At 65.4% G+C, this 17,368-nt stretch overlaps 3 protein-coding genes across 4 annotated transcripts in view; 2 read left to right on the top strand and 1 right to left on the bottom strand.

The window, feature by feature from the left end:
- CARM1 (coactivator associated arginine methyltransferase 1) overlaps window positions 1-10,409 on the top strand; it is a 52,372-nt gene extending 41,963 nt beyond the window's left edge. Inside the window, exons 7-16 of the mRNA XM_044994653.1 lie at window positions 352-442; window positions 1,398-1,479; window positions 2,787-2,872; window positions 4,301-4,390; window positions 5,489-5,626; window positions 6,260-6,349; window positions 6,498-6,610; window positions 8,082-8,159; window positions 8,968-9,039; window positions 9,164-10,409. Coding sequence (XP_044850588.1) covers window positions 352-442; window positions 1,398-1,479; window positions 2,787-2,872; window positions 4,301-4,390; window positions 5,489-5,626; window positions 6,260-6,349; window positions 6,498-6,610; window positions 8,082-8,159; window positions 8,968-9,039; window positions 9,164-9,300 — 977 coding nt within the window. The 3' untranslated portion in view covers window positions 9,301-10,409. The remainder of the gene's footprint in view (window positions 1-351; window positions 443-1,397; window positions 1,480-2,786; window positions 2,873-4,300; window positions 4,391-5,488; window positions 5,627-6,259; window positions 6,350-6,497; window positions 6,611-8,081; window positions 8,160-8,967; window positions 9,040-9,163) is intronic.
- Window positions 10,404-15,741, bottom strand: YIPF2 (Yip1 domain family member 2). Of its 2 annotated transcripts, XM_044994654.1 has the most exons (10): window positions 15,647-15,741; window positions 14,690-14,750; window positions 13,807-13,949; window positions 13,241-13,321; window positions 12,967-13,054; window positions 12,566-12,682; window positions 11,939-12,105; window positions 11,667-11,849; window positions 11,272-11,392; window positions 10,404-10,928 (listed from the first exon to the last, which is right to left on the bottom strand). In XM_044994654.1, the coding sequence occupies exons 2-9, from the start codon at window positions 14,718-14,720 to the stop codon at window positions 11,273-11,275; spliced, it is 930 nt and encodes a 309-aa protein (XP_044850589.1). In that variant the 5' UTR covers window positions 14,721-14,750; window positions 15,647-15,741; the 3' UTR covers window positions 10,404-10,928; window position 11,272. The 2 variants fall into 2 exon arrangements, with proteins under 2 accessions (XP_044850589.1, XP_044850590.1); XM_044994655.1 differs by lacking the exon at window positions 15,647-15,741 and having other exon boundaries at window positions 14,690-14,987.
- TIMM29 (translocase of inner mitochondrial membrane 29) lies at window positions 14,866-17,140 on the top strand. The gene is made up of 3 exons (XM_044994656.1): window positions 14,866-14,914; window positions 15,740-15,847; window positions 16,327-17,140. The coding sequence occupies exons 2-3, from the start codon at window positions 15,799-15,801 to the stop codon at window positions 16,965-16,967; spliced, it is 690 nt and encodes a 229-aa protein (XP_044850591.1). The 5' UTR covers window positions 14,866-14,914; window positions 15,740-15,798; the 3' UTR covers window positions 16,968-17,140.
- Window positions 17,141-17,368: the final 228 nt, after the last annotated feature.

Below are 17,368 nucleotides of genomic sequence, written 5' to 3'. Positions count from 1 at the left end.
CAAAGATACTGAAATGGGCGGTGCAGTGCCTCATGGGAGATGTAGTCCAGCTGGGGATCCCCGCCCATAGAGGAGAATGAGGACACAAGGTGCAAACTACATCTCCCATAATGCATCGTGGTCTCCCTGGGGGGGGAGGCCCTGGTGTATTGTGGGAGATGTAGTCCTGGGGATCCCAGGTGCTTCGGGATGTGTGCGCTAAAAGCCGACTCTTTTCCCGACACGTTGTTTAGCCGATGAAGCGTTTGGGAGGGAAAACTCCCATCCAAGGCCCTGGTAACCTGGCTCTGGCGTAGGAAGGGACTTGGCGTAACCCCGCGGGGCAGCTGACCCCCTCTGCTCCCCTTCCAGGTAACATGTTCCCCACGATCGGCGACGTGCACCTGGCCCCGTTCACGGACGAGCAGCTCTACATGGAGCAGTTTACAAAGGCCAATTTCTGGTGAGTCCTTTCCCAGGCGCGAGGCTGGTGCCCCGCCCGCCGGCGTGTGCCCAGCAGCTGGTTCAAGGCACGGCGGGGGCTCTCACCGGGGGGCGATAGCGCCCCCACCGTGGGAATATTGTGGAGGGTGGATCTACGTTTCTGCCCCTCCCCCCAGTATCTCAGAGGCGAGCGTGTGCTGGAGCGGGTAGGACAGCCCGGTCCGGCCTTCCAGCCGCCTCAGGTCCTGGCAGAGACACCCAGCCCGGGGCAGGGGCAGGTGTCAGCCGCCAGGATGGGGTGGGGACAGTGTTTGTTGGCACTCGGGGGCACCAGCCACTAAGGAACTACCGGGACTCCTCTTCCCAGCCTGGAGCTGGCGCACCGCTCCCTCCCCCTCATGCACAGGGAGTTCCCACCCCCGGCTTTAGCCCCATAGCCCAGGCGGGCAGGGACCCCAAGCCCCTGCGTGTAACCCGTTTGGGTCTCGGTCCAGTTCCCCAGGGATCAGGCGCCCAAAGCGCTGTCCGTGTCCTGTTGTGCTCAGCCTTGGCCGAGGCGAAGCACAGAATGGCCCCTAGAGAGAATCCTCTCCCACTGAGGCCCCGTCACGCCAGGGGGAGGTGGGTTTTGCTGGCTCTCTGGGGGAACACCCAGGGTACATGGCATATGCTGCTTTGATTTGGCGCCCGCCTGTCTCACAAGAAGATGCTGAGCTGTCGTCTGCAAATACTGAGTCCCCTGGGGGTTCCAAGTGACGCCCCGATCTCCTTGACTTCCCCGGTCAGCCCCAGCCCTGCTCTGATCCTCCTCGTGTCTGCGCCGGAGTCCCAAAGGGACGTGACTGTGTCAGACGCGTAGGCTTGAGCTCTGCTTCTGGGCAGCTGTGCGCCTCCCGCGGGTGTCCACACCTCCTGAGCCGGGTGGGTGGAGTTGGTCAGCGCAGGCAGGTTTCCATGGGTGTCTCCTCTTGCAGGTATCAGCCGTCCTTTCACGGTGTGGACTTGTCAGCACTTAGAGGAGCCGCGGTAGATGAGTATTTTAGACAGCCTGTTGTGGTGAGTTGTGGGAACCAGCCGCCTCCGCCCCCGGCTCCTTCCTCTGGACCCAGATCGGGCTGTTTAAATGGGCTGGGAGGGAATAAACGGGAAGTGCTGGGCTGCCGCTGGAGTGAGATGTTGGTAACTGGTCACCAGAGCACAGCAGCACTGCGCAGCTGCTTAGGGCAGGAAGGGCAGGCTGGGCTAGTGGGCAGAGCACTGGACTGGGCTGCAGGAACCCTGGGTTCTGGTCCCGGCTCTGCTGCTGGGTGAACTTGGGCAAGTCACGGCTCCTCCTGTGCCTCAGTTTCCCCATCCTTCAAATGAGGAGGATGATACTGACCTGCTTTGAGATGAAAGTCATTGGTGAGCCTCCAAGTAACTAGCAATCAGATACTCAGTAGACTCCCAGGCTGTGCAGGGGCATCCTGCAGGAGGATGCTGCTCTGGGGAAGATTCCTGCCCTGTGTCTCTCCCAGGGTGGCTCCTCTGCTCTCGCAGCGCTCGTTAGCCCTGTGCCTGGGGGCAGCAGGGGAGATCACACCCGGCACCGCTCATCGTGAAGCCTGAGCCCGTCTGCAGGGGACAGAGCGCCCTGAGGGGGGCTGGGCTGCGCCGTTCCTGCCCCGGTACAGCTGGGCAGTGGCGAAGGGGACACGGCTCCAGCCATGGGCACGCTCGTGCCAGCTTGCCATTCGCTGGCCTGACTTGCCGAGAGGCTGCTGCGCTGAGAGGTGACCTCTTACCTAAAGAGACAGAGCTGCGATTCTGATCCTTCGGGATCCCTGGCACTTCCCATGAGAGTCAGGCATTAGCTCCAGCATGCTTCCCCGGTCGTTCCATGCCACCTCCCTGCGTCCCCCGGGATGAGCTCGGGCTTGGGCTTGACTTCCCAGCGTTAGCTGTAGGGCCTGTTGCTCTGAGCTGTTCAGCTGCCTTCCTCCCCAGAAGTGGCTGCATTTCGGAGGGCGTTTCCGGAGCTTCCCAGTGTTCGTAAACCCGGAGAGAGCTGAGTACATTCTCCCCAGTTCTCTGTCAGTGGGATCCTGGCCCAACGCGGGATGCCAGCAAGAACGTGACCAGTTTGGGTCGCTCAGTAGCAGGGTCTGTCTGGTTCCTCGGGCTGCCTGCTGAGCCCCATTTCCTGTCTTCCGCGCCGCTGCCTCTGCATCTCCCGACTCAGTTTCCTTCCCAGCAAACGCTCTTGTGTACCGCAGGGCGCGTCCTCAGTGCCAGGCTGGAACGAGGCTGCGCTCCGCGTTACCCTCGGCTGGCGGCCCTCCCGTCGTGGCCTGGACGCTGACCAATGTGCCTCTCTCTCCTAGGACACCTTTGATATCAGGATTTTAATGGCGAAGTCTGTTAAATATACGGTCAACTTCTTAGAAGCCAAAGAAGGCGATTTGCACAGGTAGCTGTTTGCTCTTTCCTAGCGGGAGGGTGGGGAGGTGGGAGCTGATCTCTGTTCTCACGGACTGAGCCCAGCCGGCCGAGCGGGTGGCAGTGCAGGGTACCTTGACACGCGTGCCTGGCCCCTGGCGTTCCGATAGGTCCCTCCACCCCCAGTGAGGGGTGGCAGGGCAGAGGGACCAGCGCCCACCAGCTGCTCCCTCATCGTGCTGTGGGGGAGGGGGGTCACGTCATTAAGCCCGCCTCCCTGTCTAACATGCTTTGGTTACTGTGGAGGTGCCGCTGGCAGCCAGGACATTCAGAGCCGCAGCTTCCAGTCACTTTCAGTCGTCGCTCTGCGGTTCCTGCCCTGGCTCTGATCAAGGTTCCCGGTCACACGCCCACCCTCCCCTTCGCCCGCACCCGGAGGGGAGACACCCCCATCTACACTGTGAGCCACTGCAGCATGTAATGCCCCAGAACGCAGTCCCGCCTCGCCCGCCCCCAGCAGGAACTCTCCCAGGATTGCTAGGGCTTTGTCAAGCCTAGCCCGGAAATGCCTCCTCCGGGACTAGCGCGGGATTGAACCCTGAACAGAAACCCACCGGCCATCACAAGAGACCAGAGCTCAGTGCTGGGCGCTGCATGGTATTTATTAGGGGAATTACGGTAGTGCCCGGGAGCTCCAGTCACCCCGCAGGCCCCATGTTGTGCTGGGCGCTGCATGGTATTTATTAGGGGAACTACGGTAGCGCCCGGGAGCTCCGGTCACCCCGCAGGCCCCATGTTGTGCCGGGCGCTGCATGGTATTAGGGGAATTACGGTAGCGCCCGGGCGCTCCAGTCACCCCGCAGGCCCCATGTTGTGCCGGGCGCTGCATGGTATTAGGGGAATTACGGTAGCGCCCGGGAGCTCCAGTCACCCCGCAGGCCCCATGTTGTGCCGGGCGCTGCATGGTATTTATTAGGGGAATTACGGTAGCGCCCGGGCGCTCCAGTCACCCCGCAGGCCCCATGCTGTGCCGGGCGCTGCATGGTATTTATTAGGGGAATTACGGTAGCGCCCGGGTGCTCCAGTCACCCCGCAGGCCCCATGCTGTGCCGGGCGCTGCATGGTATTTATTAGGGGAATTACGGTAGCGCCCGGGTGCTCCAGTCACCCCCCAGGCCCCCCGTTGTGGACGCTGCTACAAACACAGACCAAAGACGGGCCCCAGCCCACAGAGCTCCAGTGGCCGGCTAGTGGCCGCAAGCCCACGCGCTGGAACGTGGGGGTCCATAGCGCTTTCTGTCAAGTGCAGGACCCCCCCCCCCGAGGGACTTGGCCTCGCGCTGGCCGGGGGGTGCGGGGAGCTGTGATCTGGGAAGGGATGAGCCACTGGGGGAGCCGCTGCCTGGCTGTGACTCCCCCCACCCCACCCCGCGGCTAACTGCTTCTCCTTGGTTTGCAGGATAGAAATCCCATTCAAGTTCCACATGCTGCATTCAGGCCTAGTCCACGGCCTGGCTTTCTGGTTTGATGTGGCCTTCATTGGTTCAATGTAAGTGGTGGAGCTGCCCCTACCTCCCACCAGAGCTTGGGGTTTGTAATCAAATAACTGGCTATCGCTGCTAGTCTCCATTGCAGTCAACTGGCAAGTTCCAATTCCGTTACCTTCTCACTTGTGTTCCTGTCTCGATAACCGTCCCCGCTTTCGCCTAACCCCTGCAGTGAGACCTCTTTAGAGAGAACTCTGAGCCCCGGCCCGCCACTGTCCCCTGGGATCCTGGATATGCCACGCGATTGGGGCGGGGGGCGGGGGGGGGTTCTCCCTACAGATTCTTCCTAAAGAGATTTGACTGTAGACGACCGTTTTGGCTGGCCTGAGCTGGCGTCTTGTTTTCGATACGTGTCTGTTGACTGACGATGCTTTGAAGTTCTCGGTGCTTAACTTGGGTTGGCTCTAGGGTAGGGCGCGGCAGGAGGGGAAAGGAGACGGGTCCCATCCCAACAAACTCTGGCAGCTGTTTCCAAGCCATAACGAGACACCAGAGTCCTGGTCCCGCCCGCCTTAACTGCATTAGTGCCTCTGGCATAAGTGTGATCTGAGATTGCACTAGTGCAACGCACCATCCTGCTGTGTGGGAAAGCAGCTGGTCAGTGACCTGGGCTGCTGTGCCACCCTCTCGCCGGTGCCCCGATGCCCCCGGGAGCAGGGCTGACGCTGCTCCTTCGCTCCGGGGCAGATGAGACCAGGAACCTGAGCTGGAGGCTGGGACCGCAGAGATCTTGGTTCAACCCCTCACCTCCCTCCGTGTGGGCTCCACACTAACTGGCCCACTGCCTCTGGTCTGCTGCCCCTGGCGACTGGGCTCTGCTGGGCGGCTGCTGCCACCTCGGGGGGATTCGCTTCTGGAGCTCGTCCTTAGCGTAGCTGAGATGCCGATTTTCTCCCCCCCCCCCCCCAGGCTGGACGGGCCCAGTGGGACAGTGTGGCTAGCGCTGCCCCTGTCCCCAGCACTGTGGGGTGGGAGGCTCCGGGGAACAGCCATGTGGGGCTGCAGTTGGTTGCTTCGGCCCTGGTGGCGTGGCTGGAGCGGGCCGGGCTGCAGCCAGTCCCCGCGTGGGTCGCTAACCAGGCGCCGTCCCCGTCCCGCAGGATGACCGTGTGGCTCTCGACGGCCCCCACCGAGCCGCTGACCCACTGGTACCAGGTCCGGTGCCTGTTTCAGTCTCCGCTTTTCGCCAAAGCCGGGGACACGCTCTCAGGGACGTGCCTGCTCATCGCCAACAAGAGGTGAGAGGGGCTCCGGGGGGGCTCCGGCTCCCAGCATGCACTGCTCCATGCCTGACCCGCTTCTGGGCTGGTCTGTGGGTCCTGTCACCCGCCCAGCCCGGGGCTGGGGGCCATTGGAAATTCCTTCCGTCGACTCAGCCCGGGCACCCCAACGGTCTCCGTCTTGAAGGGATTTCTCCCCGCGGCCGGCAGGGCAGGGCAGGGCTCTCACCCCCAGGTACCACTGGGAGCGGAGGCCCAGCAAGGCCAAGTGACGTGCCCAAGGCCACACAGAGTCTGTGGCAAAGCAGGGGGTTGAGCCCTGGCTGTCCAAGGTGCTGCTCTAACCACTAGGAAGCCCTCCCCTCCGCCCAGCGCTAGCCTGTCCTGCCCCATGTGCCTGGCTAGACCAGAAGGCCTGTGAATTGGGGCGGGGGGTCTCAGGCCAGTTCCCACCCCCCAGCCTGCTTGGGTGTCTCCTCTCCACATCCGAGCCCTCAGCGCCCCCGCCCCCTGCCAGAGCTAGAATTCGCCCCGGGGGCGTCTCTGTCCTGAGGCTTCTCCTCTTCCCCGGCTCGGCCCTGCCCATCTCGCCGTGGCCCCCAGAGGCCCCCCCGCCAGGTCGGTCTCTGACGTGCGTCTCCCTCTCCGCAGACAAAGCTACGACATCAGTATTGTCGCCCAGGTGGATCAGACGGGTTCCAAGTCCAGCAACCTCCTCGACTTGAAAAACCCCTTCTTCAGGTACGGCCCCGGCCTGCCTCGCGGCGCCCCCGCTCCGGGTGGGGGGAGCCTCGTGCCGACAGGCTCACCTGGCTGGGCAGCAGCGAGCCAAGGTTTCTCCTGCCGTCCTGCCAGGCCTCGCTGACATGTCGTCACGTGTGTCTCACAGGTACACGGGCACGACTCCTTCCCCCCCGCCGGGCTCCCACTACACGTCTCCGTCAGAGAACATGTGGAACACGGGCGGCGCCTACAACATGAGCACGGGGATGGGCGTGGCCGGTAACGTACCCTGCCATCCTGGGGCAGGCAGCGGGCTGGGGGGATACGGGCTGGGGGGAGCATGGAGCCCTGGGGGTGAGCGGGCAGTGGGCTGGGGGGAGCAGGGAGCCCCTGGAGCGGGCGGATGGTGGGCTGGGGGGAGTGGGCAGGCGGGCAGTGGACTGGGGGAGCATGGAGCCCTGGGGGTGAGTGGGCTGCAGGCTGGGAGGATACGGGCTGGGGGGAAGCAGGGAGCCCCGGGGGCAGGCGGGCAGCGGGCTGGGGGAGCAGGGAGCGGGCAGATGGTGGGCTGGGGGGAGCCCGGCAGCGGGCTGGGGCGGGTGGGCAGTGGACTGGGGGCAGCGGGGAGTGCCAGGGGCTGGCGGCTGCAGACCCACAACCTGCTTTGTGCTGAAGCAGCGTTAATTGGCGGCTGGACCCATGTCCTGCTGAGCTGGCAGCGGTGCCGGCTGGAGCCACGGAAGGTGCCTGGCTCCCGTCGCTGCCCCAGAGCCATGGTGCCTGCAGCCCCTGCCCACTCCCAGCCACGCCCCTCCTGCGCCAGGCACTGCCATTGGTCTGCACTTCCCCTTGGGAAATGTGGGGGATCAGTGCCCGGCCCCCCTCGCCCCCCAAGCCTGGCCCGTTGCCTCTGCCGAGCTGCCATCGGCTCACCGGGACCTCGGGGAAACTCCCCCCTTCCCCTGGCACAGGGCTGGGCATGTCTGTCCGTCCTCCCCTCCCCCCGCCAGCTGGGAGCTGCCCGGACCGCCAGGGCTGCAAGGAGGGTTCCCTGCTGCGGGACGCGTCCCACCCCGCTGGGTGGGGTGTCCTCTGAGCCCCCGGGAGGCACCCGCAGCCTCTGGCCCAGTGGGGAAACTGAGGCCCCAAGCAGGAGAGTGACTGGCTCCCTGTCTGAGCCTCCAGCCCCTCCCCCCATTTCTGTGCCCTCCTGCCACCCTCCCCTGCATCCCACCATGGGCACAGGGACCCGCCCACCGGGCGGCACGTCCTGGAGCCCTGGATTGGGGCCTCTGGGGCTGATCTGTGGCCAGCTTCTCTCCAGCCCCCTCTTGTGGCAAGCCCTGGAACCAGCCCCCAGGCGGCGCTGCCCTCGCCTGCCAGCCTGTGCTCGGGAAGAGCTGCTGGCCCGTCCCTGGCAGGGGGATCCAGAGCCCTGCAAGCAGCGGCCTGGGGCTGCTGGGCAAAGCCGCTTCCTCTGGCCTCAGTCCCGGGGCGCCCGAGCTCAGCTGGCCAAGCGCCCGGCCCTCCCCACGGCCGAGAACCCTGAACCCAGCCCCAGGGACTGTCCCAGGCTGCCTCCCCGCTGGCCTGCGGTTCCCCTCAAGCCAGGGCCCCTGGCTCCAGTGCTGGGGACCCCTCGGCCGCAGGGTCCTTGGATAGATTCTCTGGCTTTGGGGTCCCCCAGGGCTGTGGCTTGGGGGGGGCACATCCCATTGCTGACACTCCCCATCTCTCCCCCTTGGTGCAGGGATGCCCACGGCCTACGACCTCAGCAGTGTTATTACCGGCGGCTCCAACGTCGGCCACAACAACTTGATTCCTCTAGGTGAGTCTCTCCGCATCCGAGCGGGAATCCCCTGGTGGGAGGGGTCAGGCCCGGAACTGGGGGGGCCCTTGATTGGGGGGTCTCTGGGGGAGGCCCCAGCTGCCTGGACCAGCTCACTTCAGCCAGCAGGTGCCGCAGTGCCTGGGCCCAGCTGAGATGGGGGGAGGGAGGTGCTGCAAGCTCAGGCTGAACGTCCCGTCAGAGCCGCGTCCGTAAGGCCCCTGGGCCGCGCTGACTCCTGGCCTCGTCTCCCTGCTCCAGGCATTGCAGCCGGGGGGGCCCAGGGGGGCCGGATTTCAGCGAGTGGCGCTGCAGCCCCGGGGCGAAGGCTCAGCTCCACTCTCACCAATCCGGGGGGCGGGGCCAAACCTGAGCGGTGCCACCGCCCCGGAGCGGAGGAGCCAGGTGGGGCCAAACTTGAGCGGTGCCACCGCCCCGGAGCGGAGGAGCCGGGCAGAGCCCAACCCCCCGGGGGGGGGCAGGGTCTGACTGATCCCCTGACCCCGGGTCTCCACCCCCAGCCCATTTACTGGGTCGTGACAGGCCATGAACAAATGGGTCCTGAGACCCACGGGACCAGAGCCCAGCTGGGAGTCGCTTTTCGGGGCACAGCAGCGCCCGCTGCTGGCAGGTGGGGGGAGTGCGGCTGTAACCCTCCGACGTTGAGCAGCCGCTAGCCCCCGGGCCAGCGGGAGGCGCAGTGACCCGGCCTCCCAGCCCCGAGGTGGGGAGGTCCCTGGGCACGGGCCTGCGCTGCCAGGGGGGGCCCCTCCCCTGCTCACGCAGCATCTCCTGTGTCTCCCTGCAGCGGCCAGCGCTGGGATTGTCAATCACACGCACTCCAGGATGGGCTCCATCATGAGCACCGGCATCGTCCCAGGTAACGCGCCCGGCCCCGTTCCCCGGGGGTGTCCTCCCGCCTCCCCTGCCACCGGCCCTTTGCCTGGTGCGAGCGGCTGCCCCCCCCCGAGCTCTAACGGCGACTCCCCTTGTCTCCCCCGCAGGCTCCTCCGGCAGCCAGAGCGGAGGCGGCTCGAGCGCTCACTACCCGGTCAACAGCCAGTTCACCATGGGGGGCCCCGCCATCTCCATGGCCTCCCCCATGTCCATCACCACCAACACAATGCATTATGGGAGCTAGGCCACCTCCGCCCGGAGCTCTCTGAACTGACAGCGCCAGGAAACCAAATGAAGACGCCCCCTCCCCCCCGCCAGCCGGCTCGCTGGGGCCGTTTTTACCGGCCCACGAGCCCAACCCCCCCTCGGCTCCTCCGCTCTTTGATATCGGACTTGGACAGTTTTTTATGAAATGTCGAACCTCAGATTCTCCGCCCGCGTCGAGCCCCCCGCACTAGCTGCCCCCTGATCATGTAGCAAGTCCTGTTAGTTCACCACCTGCCGTAAGAGCCGGGGCTGCGGTGCCTGCCTGGGCCCTGCGCAGAGATGGCCTCCGGCGGCCCCGCGATTCCTCCCTAGCCGCAGCCCTGGCTCCCTGCTGGGGCGGGCGCTTGTTCTACCAGGAGGCCAGCGGCGGAGCCCCTGCCCCCAGCCTCCTTGGGGAGGGTTTTTTATCACCCCAGCTCTGCTGATGCCTGAGGCGGGGGCCTGGCTGCTCATCAAGGCAGCTGTGACCAGCAGGCCTGGTACCTGCCTCGAGGGGAATGCCGCTGTGCCAGGAGAGCATTCAGCACCCCGTGAACGTCCCCAAACCCATGGCCGCTGGCTCCTGAACTCCCTGTGCCCTGGGGAGCGGCCGGGCCCGTCTGCTGCCAGCTCCACGGCCCCTCTGAGCAGCTGGCTGGAGCCTGCTGGGTCACCCTGCCCCCTCCTCTTGGCAGGGCAGAGCGGAGCCAGCCTGGCCCTGGCATGCGGGAGCCCCGTAGCCCCTCTAGGACGGTGCAGTGTAACTGGCACCCAGGTAGAGCACGGGTTGGTTTTCGTTTTGTTTCCTTTCCAAGAGCCCCCTCTCCCCCCTTGGTGATTTTCGAAAGGATTTTGCAGGGACCCCTCTGGAGAAATGAAATAAAGGAATTATGTGTTTCACGGGGGCCGTTTCCTGCGGCGCTGGGCTGCCCGCGGGCGCTGGGCTACCCGCTCAAAGGGCTGTTGGCACAGGGCGGGTTTGATGCCCCTTGCCAGAAGCTCCTTTACTGTAGCTTCCCTGCAGGTTCTCCCAGCCTCCTGCCAGCAGGCGGGAGGGGAAGTGAGGCCCTGAGCCCCCCTCAACACAGGAACCAGCCCCAGTCCTGGGTGGGGAAGCCCCACTTGTTTATTTCAATCACCTTTGCGTAGAAAACAGCTGCCAGCTCTTGGGCCTTGCGCAGGGAGCAGCCGGCACTGCCCTGCCCCCCATGCCCTGGGGGCGAGGGCCTGGCCTGTGCTCTGTCCCAGCCTCGCCCCAGAGAGCAGGGCAGGGGCTGCGAACGCCAGCCCAGGTGTCCGTCTCCGTGCCGCAGGGCTGCCCCGAGAGCAGGGCCCGGGGTTCGTGCGGGCGGGACGCCTGCCGCTGGCTGGGCACAAGCTCAGGCCCCTGCTCCCAGCCGGGACTGAGCCAGGCCGGAAGTGCTGGTGCAGGGGGAGGGGAAGAATGAGATGTGCCGAGTGTCCTGGGCTCAGCCGCTGGCCACGCTACTGCCCCCTCCCTGCTGCCTGGCCGAGCTCCAGGGCTGGGGGAGAGGCCGGAGGAAGGGGCCTTCCCAAGGGGGCAGGAGCCCAGGCCCAGCAGCGGCTCTGGGCTCTCGCCTGCGCCCAGTGCTGGGGGATCCACACCTACAAAAGCAGAAGCCCAGCGTGAGAGGGACGAGGTTACAAATCTCCCCCCAGCTCAGCCCAGGCGGGGTCACCCGGCACCGAGACTTTCCCAGAAATGCCACTTTGGGCTGGAGGGGGCAGGCGCTAATCCAGCCCCTCAGAAAACCAGCTCATTCCCAGCCCCCTGCAGGGCACACGCAGCTCCCCAGTTCTGAGGCCCAAGATATTGCTCTGTGGGGAAACTGAGGCACAGGGGCCTGCATCAGAGCTGCCAGCACATTCCCTGACTGCGGAGGAGCAAGTTCTGCCTCTTCCCAGCACCCGTATCGCTCGCTCTCCCCCCCCCCCCCCCCAGTCTTACCTCAGTGGCGGAGGGGGACGGAGGCATTGGCCGGGCGAGGGAGCAGCACCGTGGGGTGCTGGGCCGTGACCAGGGGGTGCAGCGGAGGGATAGTGCTGGGCAGCGTCTGGAAAAAATAGAGCTACACAAAACAGGAGGGGGCGTGATCAGCTGGGGGGGGGGGGTCATGCCCTGCAGAGCACCTGCCCCAAGGGGGGGGTTATCCCCATCTGAGGCTGGACAAAAGCCACCTCTCCCAGAGCTTCCGTGCCTCAGTTTCCCCGTCTGTACTGGGGGCCAGTAGCACAACCCAAGCAGGGCCCCGCAGCTCCTGCAGCAGCACCGCTGGGGAGAACAGGAGCCGCCAGGCCCCGCAGCTCCCCCCCCTGGACAGCCCCCGGCAGCACCGTTCCAACCTTGCAGCCGACGGCCAGCAGCACGTGGAGTGCGACGATGGCGGCCAGCGTGGCCAGTGTGGCCGGCTTGCTGTCAGAGCGGAGCAGCGGCCAGAAGGTGAGAACCAGCACAGAGCCAGAGAGCGCCGCGGCGAAGGCCATCAGGAGCCACTGGAGCCAGGCAGCCGGGATGAGCCACAGGATCTGCCGGGGACGGGAGAGGGGGGTCAGGCCAGGGGTTTCCGGGGGCTGATGGGCGGGTCTGGCCCGGAGCAGGCGGGGGGGCGGCTCACCGAGGTGGGGATGTAGGCGAAGAGCGAGTAGCCGTACACACAGACCGTCTCCAGGAAGCTGTACGAGCCCACGTGGATGCTGCGCCCCTTGCGCCACTGCAGGTAGCCCCAGAGGGCCAGGGGCACCAGCCAGGCATAGCAGTAGGTCACGAGCCCAGCGATGGTCACTGGGGAGAGGGCAGAGACGCTGGTTACCGCCAGGCAGGGAGGAGCCAGAGCTCTGCCGCCCGGCCCGGCCCGGAGACAACAGCAAAGAGACACCACCGGCCATGAACCGCAGCACAGAGAGCAGGTGGGGGCTGGGAGCCAGGACTCCTGGGTTCTCTCCCGGCTCTGGGAGGGGAGTGGGGACTGGTGGGTTAGAGCAGGTGGGGGCTGGGAGCCAGGACTCCTGGGTTCTCTCCCGGCTCTGGGAGGGGAGTGGGGACTGGTGGGTTAGAGCAGGGGGCTGGGAGCCAGGACTCCTGGGTTCTCTCCCAGCACTGGGAGGGGAGTGCAGTGCAGTGGTCAGAGCAGGGGGCTGGGAGCCAGGACTCCTGGGTTCTGTTCACACTTCGTACGTGCTGCGTGGCCCTGGGAAGTCTCCCCCCTGTGGAGAAGAGCCCTGCCCCCCCCCCCGGCTCTCACCTTTGTGGAACTGGGGGCTGTAGTGGAAGGAGGGGTCGCCCCGTTTCTCCAGGGCGTGGGCCACATTGCTGCTGAGGGCGAGCGTGAAGGCCAGCGTGGCGCAGATCCAGAAGGGCCCTGGGGAGGCAGATGGGGAGGGGGGGGTTAGGAGGCGCGTCGACAGGAGCCCGACACCAGCGCCACGAAGCTGCCCGGCACCCAGCAGCCCCCCAGGGCTCCCCCAGAGCCCAGCTGACCCAGCACCGCCCAGGCACCGGCACAGCCGGGTCGCGGACGTCTCCGCTCCAGAGCCGCGAAGAAGGAGGCGCGGGTTGGCTGAGTGACCAGTGAGCCGCGGGGAACCCCGGGTTGTCAGGGACCAGCAGAGCGCCGGCAGCTCCGCCCGGCCTCACCCTACTCACCGTATAGGTCAGGGTTGTTCCGTAAATGGTGCCGTACAAAGTTCTTCCCGGGCAGCGGCAGCAGAGACCCCTTTATCCTGTCCAGCACCTGGCGGATGGGACCAGACCAGGGTTAGTGGGACGTCTCCGGAGCCACCGCTGCCTGTGAGCTCCGCGAGCCAGCGCCAGCAAAACTCCCCTTTACCCTCCCCAGGCCGCTGCTGCGCGCGCTACACCCCGAGTTACAGGCTCCACTGTGGACCGGCGGAAACGTCAGCCAGGGAGAGTCTGTTACCTGGTAGGTGTCGACATCAAAGAAAGTCTGGTAGTATTCGAAGGTCCAGAAACTGGGCTGCTTCTTCTGGCCGCTCAGGAGCTGCGTGGGTGAAAGGGCGCGTGACTGGATGGCCCACGTGCCAGCCAGCCGGGTCTGCCTTGCAGCAGAGATCTGAGCCGCGGCCAGGACCCTCTGTGAACGTGGCCAAGCCGCCGGCCTTTCTGCTGAACCTGGGGATCGGGGTCGATTTCTGGCACAGGTTAGTCCCCCCCCCTCTCGTTCCTCGGCTGTGGCCATCGGAGCCAGGGTTCTCCTCGGCAGCCAGACAGGGCCCTGATTCAGGGAAGGGTTTAAGCACGTGCTTGGGCCCCACCCAGCTCCATCTGGGCTGGTGGCTTTGGCAATGAGGATACTCGGGCTGGGGGCTCCTCCAGGCGGCCTTGACTGGCAAATGGCAACTAGTCCCTACTGACGGGGCAGCTGGGGCCCTGGGAAGGGGTGGGGCTGATGCCCCCTAGAGGGGAAAGACCCTGTAGGCCACTCCAGCCAGCCAGTCCCCGTCCCCGCTCAGCTTCTCCTCTCACCTCGGTTTTATCTGTCTCCTCCCCTAGCTCGCCCTCCTCGTAGCCGGCGCCCACGTTCACGGCCACGTGGCTTTGCCGCTCGCTGATGCTGGTGGTTGTGGCATCGGGGTTCACGGCCAGCAAGTCGGCTGCCTCGTCGAATTCTGCAGGGAAACCCCCAGCGGTCAGACCAGGCTGGAAATCAGCGTCCACGGCCCTGGGATCTCTTTGGCTGGCAGCCATGTCCAGAGGTCCCGGGGCCCATTTCCTCCTGATCACTGCTGGTCACAGGTTAGATCCAGCCCTGAAGCACCTTCCTAACTTGCTTATTTCCTGTTCTGACTCTGGACACTTCTTGTTCCCCATAACAACATCCAGTCCTCTTTTAGACCCTGTTAAGTGTTTGGCTTCAGGATATTCTTGTGGGGGTGAGTTCTGCAGGCTAACTGTGGCCAATCACCGCATGGCTTTGCTTTAATCAACATAATAATCCCTAGTTCTCACATAGTATTTTTCAGCCACTGATCTCACACCTTGCAAAGGAGTCAGTATCATTATTCCCATTTACAGATGGGGAAACTGAGGCAGGGAGCGGGGCAGTAACTTGTCTAAGGTCTCCCAGCAGGCCAGTGGCAGCCCAGTGCTCTATCCACTAGGCCTCCTTTAGCTGAGCCCTAGGGGAAAATGAGCTCACAGGCTGGATCATGGAGGTGAAGGTGGCTCCAGACCTGAGATGCAAAGTAGCCTCCTGAAATGCACCAGCCTCTAACACACATTTTCAGGGGGTGACGTTCAGTGCAATTAGGGGAGATCCAGCTACGTTACCCGGAGGAGTTTGGAATCCCACTGAGAAACCACAGACAAAAATACCCCTGGTCTCCTCCGCTCCCCCCCGCACGCTCACCATGAAACTGGAGCTCATCTGAGGTGGCCATTGCTGCAGGTTATCGCGTGTCAGGACTCCGCTGCCGGGTAAAGCAAACAGCGCTTGTGACGGAGCAGCTGGGAACAGCTACGCACTGGCCCCTACGGGGCACGACATCGGTTCACGTTCTCGCCCCACTGGGCAGGTGGGGAGCCCGGTCACCGAGATGGAAAAGTGACTTGCGCAGGGTCGCAGCAGGAGTCAGTCAGTGATGGAACCCGGGTGTCCTGAGTCAGCCCAGTTCCCCGCCCCCCGAGCTGGGGATGGAACCCGGGTGTCCTGAGTCAGCCCAGTTCCCCGCCCCCCGAGCTGGGGATGGAACCCAGGCGTCCTGACGGCCGCCCCCAGCTCCTGGGACGCTGAAGCTGCTTCCCCTCCTGCGCCTGCGTTTCCTGCCAGGCAGCGGGCGGGGTCCCTTTAACGCCGGGATTCCCCCAGGGCCCCAGCAGCGGGGGCAGGATGGGGGGAGCAGCGGGGGGTTGGGCGCTCAGCTGCCTTCCAGCCCCACGCACCCGGGGAGCGGCTCCTGCCAGCGCGGCCCCGGGCGCTGCCTGGGCGAAAGGGGCGTCCCGCGCCCGGGGCGGGAGCTGGGCTCCGGGCTGCCGCAGGCGGGTGACAGACCCCCCCGGGGGGGCCCTGCTGGACCCTGTGCCCCCCCCCCCCAGCGGGGCTCGGGCCCATTGTCCCCACTCTGCAGCGGGGGAAACTGAGGCAGGGGCCCCGCGGAGCAGACGGGGGCTGCGAGCCACGGGGCGGGTCGGAGCCGCCGGTTCCTGCCGGGGGGGGCACCGGCCTGGCCAGGAGGGGGAGGGGGGGCTTAGCCTGACCCCCCCAGAGCTGGGGGAGGGGCTCGTGAAACACCCCAGCGCCCCGTCCCCCTCCCCCGGGGAGGCAGCTCCACAGGCCTGACCCCCCCCGCCCTGAGCCCTCCGGTACCTGCCGGCCGCCCCGCCCCGCGGCTGCGTGTCGCTCTCCGCCCGGCCTCGCGCAAACTCGGGATTTCTGCCTCCCCCCCCCCGCCCGGCCCAGGTCCGTCCCCGTCTCCCGGCCGGGTGGAAACCACTTCCGGTCCCGGCAGCGAGCGGCCCATGGCGGGGAGCGGGAGCCGCTGGCAGCGGATCGGCACCGGCCGCTTGGGTGAGGGGGCGGCCCGGACGCCTGGGTTCTTCGGACTGGAGGGGGGCGCAGGCCCGGACGCCTGGGTTCTTTGGGGAGCGGGTCGGAGTGGGAGGGGGGCGCAGACCCGGACGCCTGGGTTCTTTGGGGGAAGGAGTCGGAGGGGGTGGGGCGCAGGCCCGGACGCCTGGGTTCTTTGGGGGAGGAGGGTCAGAGCGGGGAGGGGCGCAGGCCCGGACGCCCGGGTTCTTTGGGGAGGGGGTCGGAGTGGAGGGGGGCGCAGGCCCGGACGCCTGGGTTCTTTGGTGCGTGCATTAGAGCAGGGCGCTGGCAGCCCGGTTTCCTGGGTTCCGTTCCCAGCTCTGCCCCTCTCCCCCCTAGTGATCATCCCCCGAGTCTTCCCCTGCTTGAGCTCCCCCTGGCCCGGTACCCAGAGGCCTGGGGTGTTCGGGCCTCGCTCTCCAGAGCCGGCAGCACCTGAGCTTCCTCTCCCCACGCAGGTCTGTGGTGCAGGAGCCTGCTGCAGGATTACGCTGACGCCTGCCGGGATGTGGCCCTTGGCGTCAAGGAGCAGCCTGGGAAAGCCGGACTCTACCTCTCGCTGCTGGCCGGAGCCACCGTCTGCAGCCTCCACGTCCCCTGTGACACCTCGTTCGAGTCCTCCCTCCTGGAAGCCTCGGGCGCCCTCCTCCTGCTCTCCCCCTGGGTCCGGAACGGCAGCTCCGAGGGGCACGTCCAGCGCCTGCTGACGCTCCGGAACCAGGGGCGGCTGCGCTACCAGAGCCTCGTCTTCTTCTCCCTCGTCTACCAGGCCCCCTTTGATGCGGAAGCTGCGCTCTACCAGGCTCACTGCAAACACCTGAAGCCGCGCTGGACGGACTTTCCCGCCCGGATCCTGGACGTGGGGTTCTTGGGCCGCTGGTGGGTTTTAAGTTCGAAAATGAAGGATTCCGACATCAATGAAGAGGAATTCAAACATCTCCCTGAGCATCTCAGGACCATCTCCTCCCGGAACCTCCACTCGGCGGCCAACGAAAAACTCTTTGACGAGAAATACAAACCCATCATCCTGACAGAGGAGCAGATTGAGCGGGCGGAAAAGGAGCAGCAGCAGCCACTTCAGGGAGCCTTAAACCAATAATCTGAACAAAGAGACTTCCGGTTTCTGTGGGCTCCCGGGGACGGTCGGTCTGGGAGCTGGCGCTGTGGGGGTGGGGGGATGAAATACGAAAATAATCCTATAATGAATGTGCTCATGGCCCAACTGTGCTGAGCTCAATAAATCAGTTCTGTGAGCTTTCCAGTCACCGATGAGCTGTTCCTGGGATCTGTTAGCCACTGGCTCCCCCTAACTCGCGGTTGCCGTGCTGGCTCGATGTTGGGTGTTCCAGTCAAAGGCTGGTCCATATAAAGGGGCTGTATTCCGAAAGGAAACCACCTCCTTGTTCACACTCATTGTTTGGGTGGGGGAACAGCAGGGCACTGGTGGAAGTGGCAATGGTGCTGCAGTAGGGGGCTGTGCTGATCACTGTGCCCCAGTGT

Source organism: Mauremys mutica, chromosome 20 (genome assembly GCF_020497125.1).
Source record: "Mauremys mutica isolate MM-2020 ecotype Southern chromosome 20, ASM2049712v1, whole genome shotgun sequence".
NCBI classification, from domain to species: domain Eukaryota; kingdom Metazoa; phylum Chordata; order Testudines; family Geoemydidae; genus Mauremys; species Mauremys mutica.
Note: the sequence above shows the minus strand (reverse complement) of the source record. Positions and strands in the feature narration are given on the sequence as shown.

Excerpts from the sequence above, each read along its gene's own strand:
- YIPF2 (XM_044994654.1), bottom strand. The coding sequence starts at position 14,720 with ATGGCCACCTCAGATGAGCTCCAGTTTCATG. Across the intron at positions 13,950-14,689 it reads AGATGAGCTCCAGTTTCATG|AATTCGACGAGGCAGCCGAC; the intron begins GTGAGCGTGCGG and ends GTTTCCCTGCAG. Across the intron at positions 12,106-12,565 it reads CAGCCCCCAGTTCCACAAAG|TGACCATCGCTGGGCTCGTG; the intron begins GTGAGAGCCGGG and ends CCCTCTCCCCAG.
- TIMM29 (XM_044994656.1), top strand. The coding sequence starts at position 15,799 with ATGGCGGGGAGCGGGAGCCGCTGGCAGCGGATCGGCACCGGCCGCTTG. Across the intron at positions 15,848-16,326 it reads GATCGGCACCGGCCGCTTGG|GTCTGTGGTGCAGGAGCCTG; the intron begins GTGAGGGGGCGG and ends CTCCCCACGCAG.